This window comes from Lissotriton helveticus, chromosome 7 (genome assembly GCF_964261635.1).
Source record: "Lissotriton helveticus chromosome 7, aLisHel1.1, whole genome shotgun sequence".
Lineage (NCBI taxonomy): Eukaryota > Metazoa > Chordata > Amphibia > Caudata > Salamandridae > Lissotriton > Lissotriton helveticus.
The window spans coordinates 929971378-929983964 of NC_136068.1; the positions used below are offsets into that span (position 1 = coordinate 929971378).

General features: G+C 53.2%; 2 protein-coding genes across 2 annotated transcripts in view; both read left to right on the forward strand.

Moving 5' to 3' along the window:
• Positions 1-9054, forward strand: part of LOC144767156 (protocadherin gamma-A6-like) — a 37215-nt gene extending 28161 nt beyond the window's left edge. Inside the window, 1 exon segment of the mRNA XM_078650737.1 lies at positions 8710-9054. Within this exon segment, the coding sequence (XP_078506863.1) occupies positions 8710-9054 (345 nt within the window).
• Positions 1-12587, forward strand: part of LOC144767141 (protocadherin gamma-A10-like) — a 458767-nt gene that overhangs the window by 189101 nt on the left and 257079 nt on the right. The gene's annotated exons all lie outside the window — the stretch shown is intronic.

A 12587-nucleotide genomic window follows, 5' to 3' on the forward strand; every position in this document is an offset into this window, starting at 1 on the left:
TCCAACTCCACCATCCAACTCCAACTCCACCCTCCAAATCCAACTCCAACCTCCAGCTTCAACTCCACCCTCCAACTCCACCCTCCAACTCCAACTCCACCCTCCAAATCCAACTCCACCCTCCAACTCCACCCTCCAACTCCACCCTCCACCCTCCAACTCCACCCTCCAACTCCACCCTCCAACTCCACCCTCCAACTCCACCCTCCAACTCCAACTCCACCCTCCAAATCCAACTCCACCCTCCAAATCCACCCTCCAAATCCAACTCCACCCTCCAACTCCAACTCCTCCATCCAACTCCAACTTCACCCTCGAACTCCACCCTCCAACTCCACCCTCCAACTACACCCTCCAACTCCACCCTCCACCCTCCAACTTCACCCTCCAACTCCACCTTCTACCCTCCAACTCCACCCTCCACCCTCCAACTCCACTCTCCAACTCCACCCTCCAATTCACCCTCCAACTCCAACTCCACCCTCCAACTCCACCCTCCAACTCCACCCTCCAACTCCAACTCCACCCTCCAACTCCAACTTCCAACTCCAACTCCACCCTCAAGCTCCACCCTCGAGCTCCACCCTCCAGCTCCACCCTCCAACTCCACCCTCCAACTCCAACTCCACCCTCCAACTCCACCTCCACCCTCCAACTCCACCCTTCAACTCCACCCTCCAACTCCACTCCCAACTCCACCCCCAACTCCACCCCCCAACTCCTACTCCACAACTCCTACTCCACCCTCCAACTCTAACTCCACCCTCCAAATCCAACTCCACCCTCCAACTCCAACTCCACGCTCCAACTCCTCCCTCCAACTCCACTTTCCAACTCCACCCTCAAACCCCACCCTCCAACTCCACCCTCCAACTCCACCCTCCAACTCCAACTCCACCCTCCAACTCCACCCTCTACCTTCCAACTCCACCCTCCACCTCTACTCTCCAACTCCACCCTCCAATTCACCCTCCAACTCCACCCTCCAACTCCACCCTCCAACTCCACCCTCCAACTCAACTCCACCCTCCAACTCCACCCTCCAACTCCACCCTCCAACTCCACCCTCCAGTCCACCCTCTAGCTCCACCCTCCAGCTCTACCCTCCAGCTCCAGCTCCACCCTCCAACTCCGACCTCCAACTCCACCCTCCAACTCCAACTCCACCCTCCAACTCCACTTCCACCCTCCAACTCCACCCCCGACTCCACCCCCAACTCCACCCTCCAACTCCAACTCCACCCTCCAACTCCACCCTCCAACTCCACCCTCCAAATCCAACTCCACCCTCCACCCTCCAACTCCACCCTCCAACTCCACCCACGACTCCACCCCAACTCCACCCTCCAACTCCACCCTCCAACTCCACCCTCCAACTCCACCCTCCAACTCCACCCTCTACCCACCAACTCCACCCTCCAACTCCACTTTCCAACTCCACCCTCCAATTTACACTCCAACTCCACCCTCCAACTCCACCCTCCAACTCCACCCTCCAACTCCACCCTCCAACTCCAACTCCACCCTCCAACTCCACCTCCACCCTCCAACTCCACCCTCCAACTCCACCCTCCAACTTCACCCCAACTCCACCCCCAACTCCACCCTCCAACTCCAACTCCACCCTCCAACTCCAACTCCACCCTCCAACTCCACCCTCCAAATCCAACTCCACCCTCCAACTCCACGCTCCAACTCCTCCCTCCAACTCCACTTTCCAACTCCACCCTCAAATTCCACCCACAAACTCCACCCTCCAACTCCACCCTCCAACTCCACCCTCCAACTCCACCCTCTACCTTCCAACTCCACCCTCCACCCTCCAACTCCACTCTCCAACTCCACCCTCCAATTCACCCTCCAACTCCAACTCCACCCTCCAACTCCACACTCCAACTCCACCCTCCAACTCCACCCTCCAACTCGAACTCCACCCTCCAACTCGAACTCCAACCTCCAACTCCAACTCCACCCTCCAACTCCACCCTCCACACTCCAACTCCACCCCCCAGTCCACCCTCTAGCTCCACCCTCCAGCTCCACCCTCCAGCTCCACCCTCCAACTCCACCCTCCAACTCCAACTCCACCCTCCAACTCCACCCTCCAACTCCAACTCCACCCTCCAACTCCACCTCCACCCTTCAACTCCACCCTCCAACTCCACCCTCCAACTCCACCCCCAACTCCATCCCCAACTCCACCCTCCACCCCCAACTCCACCCTCCAACTCCACCCTCCAACTCCACCCTCCAACTCCACCCTCCAACTCCAATTCCACCCTCCAAATCCAACTCTACCCTCCAACTCCACCCTCCAACTCCACCCTCCAACTCCACCCTCAAACTCCACCCTCCACCCTCCAACTCCACCCTCCAACTCCAACTCCAACTCAGCCCTCCAAATCCAACTCCACCCTCCAACTCCACCATCCAACTCCAACTCCACCCTCCAACTCCACCCTCCAACTCTAACCTCTACCCTCCAACTCCACTCTCCAACTCCACCTCCACCCTCCAACTCCACCCTCACCCTCCAACTCCACCCTCCAACTCCACCCTCCAATTCCACCCTCCAACTCCACCCCCCAACTCCAACTCCACCCTACAACTCCAACTCCAACCTCCAACTCCACCCTCTAGCTCCACCCTCCAGCTCCACCCTCCAGCTCCACCTCCACTCCACCCTCCAACTCCAACTCCACCTCCAACTCCACCTCCAACCTTCACCCCACCCTCCAACTCCACCCCCAACGAAATCCATCGCAAAGAATAACAATTAGAAAAAAGAATTAGAATAAACAATTAGACAACTATAAATCAAAGCATACACCCTCCAACTCCAACTCCACCTCCAAATCTACCCTCCAAATCCAACTCCACCCTCCAACTCCACCCTCCAACTCCACCCTCCAACTCCACCCTCCACCCTCCAACTCCACCCTCCAACTCCACCCTCCAAATCCAACTCCACCCTCCAACTCCACCCTCCAAATCCAACTCCACCCCCCAACTCCAACCTACAACTCCAACCTCCAACTCCACCCTCCAACTCCACCCTCCAACTCCACCTCCACCCTCCAACTCCACCCTCCAACTCCACCTCCACCCTCCAACTCCACCCTCACCCTCCAACTCCACCCTCCAACTCCACCCTCCAACTCCACCCTCCAATTCCGCCCTCCATCTCCACCCTCCAACTCCACCCTCCAGCTCCAACTCCACCCTCCAACTCCAACTCCACCCTCCAAATCCAACTCCACCCTCCAACTCTACCATCTAACTCCAACTCCACCCTCCAACTCCACCCTCCAACTCCACCCTCCACCCTCCAACTCTAACCTCTACCCTCCAACTCCACCCTCCAACTCCACCCTCCAACTCCACCTCCACCATCCAACTCAACCCTCCAACTCCACCCTCCAACTCCAACTCCACCCTCCAACTCCACCCTCCAAATCCAACTCCACCCTCCAACTCCACCATCCAACTCCAACTCCACCCTCCAACTCCACCCTCCAACTCTAACCTCTACCCTCCAACTCCACCCTCCAACTCCACCCTCCAACTCCACCTCCACCCTCCAACTCCACCCTCACCCTCCAACTCCACCCTCCAACTCCACCTCCACCCTCCAACTCCACCCTCACCCTCCAACTCCACCCTCCAACTCCACCCTCCAATTCCACCCTCCAACTCCACCCTCCAACTCCAACTCCACCCTCCAACTCCACCCTCCAACTCCACCCTCCAACTCCACCCTCCAACTCCACCTCCACCCTCCAATTCCACCCTCCAACTCCACCCTCCAACTCCACCCTCCAATTCCACCCTCCAACTCCAACTCCACCCTCCAACTCCAACTCCAGCTCCAACTCCACCCTCCACCTCCAACTCCACCCTCCAAATCCAACTCCATCCTCCAACTCCACCCTCCAACTCCACCCTCCAACTCCACCCTCACCCTCAAACTCCACCCTCAAACTCCACCCTACAACTCCACCCTCCAACTCCACCCTCAACTCCACCCTCCAACTCCACCCTCCAACTCATACCTCCAAATCCAACTCCACCCTCCATCTCCAACTCCACCCTCCAACTCCACCCTCCAAATCCAACTCCACCCTCCAAAATCCAACTCCACCCTCCAAAATCCAACTCCACCCTCCAAATCCAACTCCACCCCCCAACTCCACCCTCCAACTCCAACTCCACCCTCCAACTTCAACCTCCAACTTCAACCTCCAACTCCAACCTCCACCCTCCAACTCCACCCTCCAACTCCATCCTCCAACTCCACCCTCCAAATCCAACTCCACCCTCCAACTCCACCCTCCAACTCCACCCTCTACCCTCCAACTCCACCCTACACCCTCCAACTCCACCCTACGCCCTCCAACTCCACCCTACACCCTCCAACTCCACTCGCCAACTCCACCCTCCAATTCACCCTCCAACTCACCCTCCAACTCCACCCTCCAACTCCACCCTTCAACTCCACCCTCAAACCCCACCCTCCAACTCCACCCTCCAACTCCAACTCCACCCTCCAACTCCACCCTCCAACTCCACCCTTCAACTCCACCGCCACCCTCCAACTCCACCCTCCACCTCCACCCTCCAACACCACCCCCAACTCCACCCTCCAACTCCACCCTCCAACTCCACCCTCCAAATCCAACTCCAGCCTCCAACTCCACGCTCCAACTCCACCCTCCAACTCCAACTCCACCCTCCAACTCCAACTCCACCCTCCAAATCCAACTCCACCCTCAAACTCCACCCTCAAACTCCACCCTCAAACTCCACCCTCCAACTCCACACTCCAACTCCAACTCCACCCTCCATCTCCAACTCCACCCTCCAACTCCACCATCCAACTCCAACTCCACCCTCCAAATCTAACTCCACCATCCAACTCCACCCTCCAACTCCACCCTCCAACTCCAACTCCACCCTCTAACTCCACCCTACAACTCCACCCTCCACCCTCCAACTCTAACCTTTACCCTCCAAGTCCACCCTCCAACTCCACCCTCCAACTCCACCCTCCAACTCCACCTCCACCCTCACCTCCACCCTCCAACTCCACCCTCACCCTCCAACTCCACCCTCCAATTCCACCCTCCAACTCCACCCTCCAACTCCACCCTTCAACTCCAACTCCATCCTCCAACTCCAACTCCACCCTCCAACTCCACCCTCCAACTCCAGCCTCCAACTCCACCCTCCAACTCCACCTCCACCCTCCAACTCCACCTTTCAACTCCAACTCCACCCCCCAACTCCGCCCTCCAACTCCACCCCCCAACTCCACCCTCCAACTCCACCCTCCAATGCCACCCTCCAACTCCACCCTCCAAATCCAACTCCACCCTCCATCTCCAACTCCACCCTCCAACTCCACCCTCCAAATCCAACTCCACCCTCCAAATCCAACTCCACCCTCCAAATCCAACTCCACCCCCCAACTCCAACTCCACCCTCCAACTTCAACCTCCAACTCCACCCACAACTTCAACCTCCAACTCCACCCACCACCCTCCAACTCCACCCTCCAACTCCATCCTCCAACTCCATCCTCCAACTCCACCCTCCAAATCCAACCTCCAACTCCACCCTCCAACTCTAGCCTCCAACTTCAACTCCACTCTCCAACTCCAACTCCACCCTCCAAATCTAACTCCACCCTCCAACTCCACCCTCTACCCTCCAACTCCACCCTCCACCCTCCAACTCCACTCTCCAACTCCACCCTCCAATTCACCCTCCAACTCCACCCTCCAACTCCACCCTCCAACTCCACCCTCCAACTCCACCCTCCAACTCCACCCTTCAACTCCACCCTCCAACTCCACCCTCCAACTCCACCCTCCAACTCCACCCTCCAAATCCAACTCCACCCTCCAAATCCAACTCCACTCTCCAACTCCACTCTCCAACTCCAACCTCCACCCTCCAACTCCACCCTCCACTCCACCCTCCAATTCCACCCCTTCAACTCCACCCTCCACCCCTCCAACTCCACCCTCCACTCCAACCTCCACCCTCCAACTCCAACTTCACCTCCACCTCCAACTCCAACCTCCACCTCCACCACTCCCCACCCTCCATCCCTCAATCCCTCCAACTCCACCCTCCAACTCCACTCTCCAACTCCAACCCCTCCAACTCCACCCTCCAACTCCACCCTCTCTCCAACTCCACCCTCCAACTCCACCCTCCAACTCCAACTCCACCCTCCAAATCCAAATCCAACTCCACCCTCCAAATCCAACTCCACCCTCCAACTCCAACTCCACCCTCCAACTCCAACTCCACTCTCCAACTCCACCCTCCAACTCCAACTCCAACTCCACCCTCCAACTCCACCCTCCAACTCCACCCTCACCCTCCAAATCCAACTCCACCCTCCAAATCCAACTCCACCATCCAACTCCAACTCCACCATCCAACTCCAACTCCACCCTCCAACTCCACGCTCCAACTCCAACTCCACCCTCCAACTCCAACCTCCACTCTACAACTCCACCCTTCAACTAGACCCTCCAACCCCACCTCCACCCTCCAACTCCACCCACACCCTCCAACTCCACCCTCCAACTCCACCCACACCCTCCAACTCCACCCTCCAACTCCACCCTCCAATTCCACCCTCCAACTCCACCCTCCAACTCCACCCGCCAACTCCACATTCCAACTCCACCTCCACCCTCCAACTCCACCTCCACCCTCCAACTCCACCCTCCAACTCCAACTCCACCCTCCAACTCCACCCTCCAACTCCACCCTCCAACTCCACCTTCCAACTCCACCTTCCAACTCCACCCTCCAACTCCACCCTCCAAATCCAACTCCACCCTCCAATTCCAACTCCACCCTCCAACTCCAACTCCACCTTCCAACTTCACCCTCCAACTCCACCCTCCAACTCCAACCTCCAACTCCAACCTCCACCCTCCAACTCCACCCTCCAACTCCACCCTCCAACTTCACCCTCCAACTCCACTCTCCAACTTCACCCTCCAACTCCACCCTCCAGCTCCAACCTCCACCCTCCAACTCCACCCTCCAACTCCACCCTCCAACTCCACCCTCCAAATCCAACTCCACCCTCCAACTCCAATTCCACCCTCCACCTCCACCCTCCAACTCCACCCTTCAACTCCACCTCCACCCTCCACCTCCACCCTCCAACTCCACCCTTCAACTCCACCCTCCAACTCCACCCTCCATCACTCAGGGGCACCACCACATCACTCAGGGAGTCCACCACATCACTCGGGGACACCACCACATCACTCTAAGACATCACCACATCACTCGGGGACACCACCACATCACTCGGGAACACCAATACATCACTCGGGTACACCACCACATCACTAAGGATCACTAAGGGACACCACCACATCACTCTGGGCCACCACCACATCATTCAAGAACACCACCATATTACTCAGGAACACCACCACATCACTCAGGAACACCACCATATCACTCAGGGGCACCACCACATCGGGCAGGGGCACCACTGCATCACTCAGGGGCACCACCACATCACTCAGGGGCACCACCACATCACTCAGCCCAACCACATCATCACTCAGCACCACAACAGCACTGTCCTTGCTTGCTACCAACAAGCATTGCCATAGCCAATAGGACTCGCATTAGGAAAGTGTAAGCTATTGGCTTTGTGAATAACAATGCTATTAATTTATATATGTTCAAAGCCAACACATATTAACAAAATGTGTCATTTACAATACCAATAGCTCACACTTTCCTAATGCGAGACCTATTGCATTGCAAATGCTTGTTTTAAAAATGGAGCTCCCCAGGTACCTGAAGGGGATTCAATTTTGTAACCGAACTTAAAAGGCTTGTGTTACCCTGTTTTTTATCTGCAGAAAATAAGTTTCTCAAGATGATACATATTGGTAAACAGCATGCATTAGACTGTCTTGTGACCTTTATTAATGCTAACCATATAATAATATTTTAACATTTGTAATTTGGGCGGGGACGGAGTCTGGCCGCAAGCAAGATGCCGGCTCCAGTTGAAGCGTTTTGGCTGCTCAGCACCTTCCTGCTGATAACTACCTACCCTGAGCCTTTTGAAGGCAGTAACACAGCAGCACAGCCTCAGAGTGAGTGGGAGGTTGAGTGGTGGTGACCTTTAGAAGACAAACTGTGCTTGGGAGCGCGCTGAACTGTGCTGGTGCTATCTGAATGGGTGTGGCCTAGCTTACTTACGGACCCAGCCGAGGAACTAATGCACCCTCGATGCCGCTACTACCAACACCTTTGGCCTGATGGCTACCAGGTTGCCAGCCGTGGTGCGCTACTATGCTAGCGGATGCCTCGAAATGATCTTTAAAGGCTGGAGACCCGGCCCACAGCACATAATCACCGGTGCTTGGAGGCGGGAGTATTACCCTCTGCTGCCAGATCCCGTCCATAACATTCCATTGCCCACCCACACTTACAGTGGTCCAACCCCGGTGTCTTTCAATAGCTCTGTCAGAGACCTACTCATTCAGTGAGCCTATTTACTCTACTGGAGCCTTCAGTGCTGGAACCTGCCTAGACCCTCTATATTCATCTGGCAGGATTGCCAGCAGTGTCCTCCTTTGACCCTGATCCCTAGTACGCTAATTTTGGAGGCCTTCCTTCTTACCTTACGTACAGTCCATTGTATCCCCTCAGATAGATTTTCTGGCTAGGCCCTATGGAGGATATACATTAGTTCCTCTTTACAGACATGTGTGGCTGGCAAGGCAAAACCTCTCTGCCTGCCATGGCCAACAGCATGCTGGAGACGACAATGAGGGAGCTCACAGATATCAAATCATCCCTGGACTCGATGCTGGAAGCCATCAAATCTACGGCCTCAGCTTAAAATCTCTGCTTAATGATTTGAGCTACTTCAACCCATGGCTAGATGCCACAGACCGTAAAGTGGATGCCATGGAGGCCGTCTTACTGTCCTGGAAACTAATCCTGATGTCAGTAGTGAGATATGGCACCTACACAGGAAACTGGTGGAGGTAGAAGATCACAGTCGGACAAGCAACGTCTGCTTCCTCGGGGTAATGGAGGTGTTAAAAGTTAAGGATACCAAAGGCTTCCTCACCTAATTCCTTTCTGAGCTTATGGGTCTGACCTTCACGCCCCAACTGGAATTACAGAGAGAGCAAAGAGACTGTACCAGGGTGAACGCATGGCAAAATACTCCTAGGCTGATCATTGTATGCTCAATCCCAACAACTTATCACTGCAGTAAAAACGTCACAGCTGCCCTTTTCATAAAAATTATGCCAGGATCCATATTGTGGCTGAATTTTCCCATAATATTATAGTGTGTGGAAGAAATTCCTTGTACTGAGGCCTAACCTCCGGAAGCTTGGCATCAACTAGATCCTTCTGGATCCAGCTACCATGCGGGTAACCATCGATGGCAGGCACAAAGAATTTGAGGACCTGAATGATCTTGAGAACTTTCTGGTCTGTCTGGACATGGCAGTTGTGGGCACCTTGATACTGGTGACTGAGCCACCCAACTCTGAGGGACAAATTCTGGCCTCCCCTCAAAATCGGGGCCGTGCACTAGTGACACTTCCTCTGAACATCAAAGATTGTATACTGTACTGAAAAGATGTGGAAAGAAGGTTGCATGAGAAGTTACTGGTCTGGCTGCCAGAGGCCATGATAAATTGTGCTCCCTCCCTGTTTTGACCTCCTAAGAAGTACCATTGGGAGATATTAGAATTCCTTATGGGTCCTATTTGGAAATATCCACATGATAGCATTTAATGTTTACCTCTAATAACATCCCTAATACCATGGACTAATATACGTTTGGGGCTAGTTCCCTATTTTGGACATATTTCCAAAGGTGCACTCCTCGCTAATCAATTGCAGTTTCAGTGTGCCACCACATATTATTGGTTTGCCTTAGCAACTCTCTTCGGAATTCAACCTGCCTGGGGTAGGGCTGGACTGTTTGTTGATTGCGGTGCTGCCTCACAAGGGTGCTGGGCGGGAATAGGACTAGGCGATTCCATCGGCTGCGGAAAATGGATTCTCCCTCTACATCTTGTTTGTTAAACAAAGATACATTTAGTACTCTCCTTATGCAGCAATTTGCCTTAATACCTCTATATTGTAGAGTTTTCTATTGGGTTTTTTCATTACACTGAATACTATCAACATACTACCATCAACTTTTTACCTTAACAGACATAATTATGCACCACACTCAAATGGTCACTTTTACCATCCAGAGCTTTATACTGCAGCTCTTGAAATCCCCTGAACACAATTTACCTGACCACCTGCTCTGCCTCCAGTTCCCCCACCTGGACCGGGAAGTATCCTATCCTCACCACAACTTACAGTAACTGGACCACGCATCATGTTCGCCCCACCGTGGCCCAAATAACTCTGTATTTTCTCCCTGAATGTCAATGGCCCTACTTATTATAATAAGTGAAAGAGGAAACTCAAGTCTATTGCCTCGAAGGCCCATGACCTAGCCCTATTGAACGAAACACATTTATCGACAATGGAGTGCGACAGGCTAAAGTGAGATTGGGTTGGTATCTTTTTTAACAGCAGCCTTCTTCCACATTTTCTTGCTCATTTGGGACCTCCTACCTTCCTGAAGAGGTGTGGAGTTGTTATTATTTTCCTCAAATCTTTCCCCCTTACAGTTATAAAGACATGGGCTCACCCGCCTGGCTGCTACATATTTCTGAAGTTCAAAACAGTAGACAGGCCATTATAATGGAGTCCATCTATACTCTCAATCAGGATTGAGCCTCTTGTTTCTCCCCCCTCTCCAGAGGCCTGACAGAATTTGAGCAATGCCAGGGAGATAATGAGATGCGATTAGAATCTGACACTAAACCCATATCAGGATAGGTCAGGACCCTTAGCCATGACTATCCCTCGAGACCAGGCATTACTGCAGGATGTTCTGCAGGATCATTGCCTACATGACTCACGGTGTTTGACACACTCACAAGACAGGGAATTTAGGGGCATATTACCAACAAATAGCGATTTTTATCACTAAGTAGGCTTAGCGGCAATATTTTTATAGCCGCGCATCCCCGTTTTTTATTGCTGAGATAACTTGCTATTAGCAAGGTTTATCTCAAAAGCGATAAAAATCCAGGTGATAGCAGCGAAATGCATGAATGTCGCTGAGAATACAGCGGTATTCACGCATTAGCGACAAAATGCTCTTAGCCATGTTATCCACCTCCCATTGGATAACATGGCTAAGAACCAGTCTGGGCAGGTGTTAGTATTTGGAGATATTCGCGCTTAGCGCGAATATTTCCATCGCTACGCCTGCCTTGCTAATAGGCGATAGCATTGTTATCGACTGCATACAGTCGCTAACGGGTTGGGTACACCCACATTGCATGTCATAAGTGATAAATATCGCTGACATGCAAAGCGGGCCCCAAATCGCTCGCTATCGCCTACAAGCTGTCGCTGTTAGCGACAGCTTGTGAATAGGGCGATAGAATTATCGCCGCTTAGCGGCTGAAAACGGCCGCAAACGCGCAATATTCGCTTATCGCCCTCCTTGGTAATATTCCTCTTGGTCTCCTCCACTGCGTACATGGGACCTGTTCAAGGGTAGATTACCTTCCCATGAACCACCCCTCGTTGGCCCTTTTACAAGACTGCAGCATAGGGTAAGGAGGGATTGCTCACCATCCCCCAGTGCTCTTTGACTTTTGATTTGGGGCACATCCCACCTCCTTCCAAACACGGGAGACTGGATCTATTCTACTACAGAATTCCTGAAGACCAACAGAAACTTATAACCCACCTCTAGCAGCACTTGATGGACACTAAACCTTCCACTTCCTTGCCTCAAGTTCTCTGGGTCACAGGGAAAGCTACCTTAAGGGAGAACCTTATGAGGCATTCAGCAGTGTGAATATGGGAGGATCACAAAAGACAACTGAAAGGAGAAGTACACAACCTCACCAGTAGGTATACGAGCCATCCCACACCGGGCCTCTTATGTCAACTGGAGGTTAAGTATGACCTGAACTCCGATTTTATGACAGAAACAACGTGATTTACTGTACCTAAAATGGAACCGCAGTGAGCAGGGATGAAAGGCTGGTAGATTTCCGGTGGCGCAAAGCTTTGGCTTCCTTCAACACAGCAACAATTCATGACTAATCAAACATTCCCCATAATTCCAAATTCATATTCCCTCGAGGTATATACATTTGTTGAAAAGGGACCGCTGTTGCCAGTGATGTCACAAAGCTAAGACTGTGCAATAAATGTAACACACAGCGAAACAAAAATGTGTTTAAATAACTTCTCAATAAGCAAAGTGCTTACAAAGCGGCTTAAAAAGGCCCTTCAGCAGCCTTTTGCAGCAGCAGGAAATCTATATCAGACATGTGGGTTGCATGGGACACCAGGTCTTCCATCAGAGCTCCCACCCTTAACAGATCCTCCGTCCCAGAACCTCGTTGAGCCCTCGGCTCATGAGCCATTCAAAAAGCAGCGTATATGCTTCCTTGATAGTGTCCCTCATCCCATTC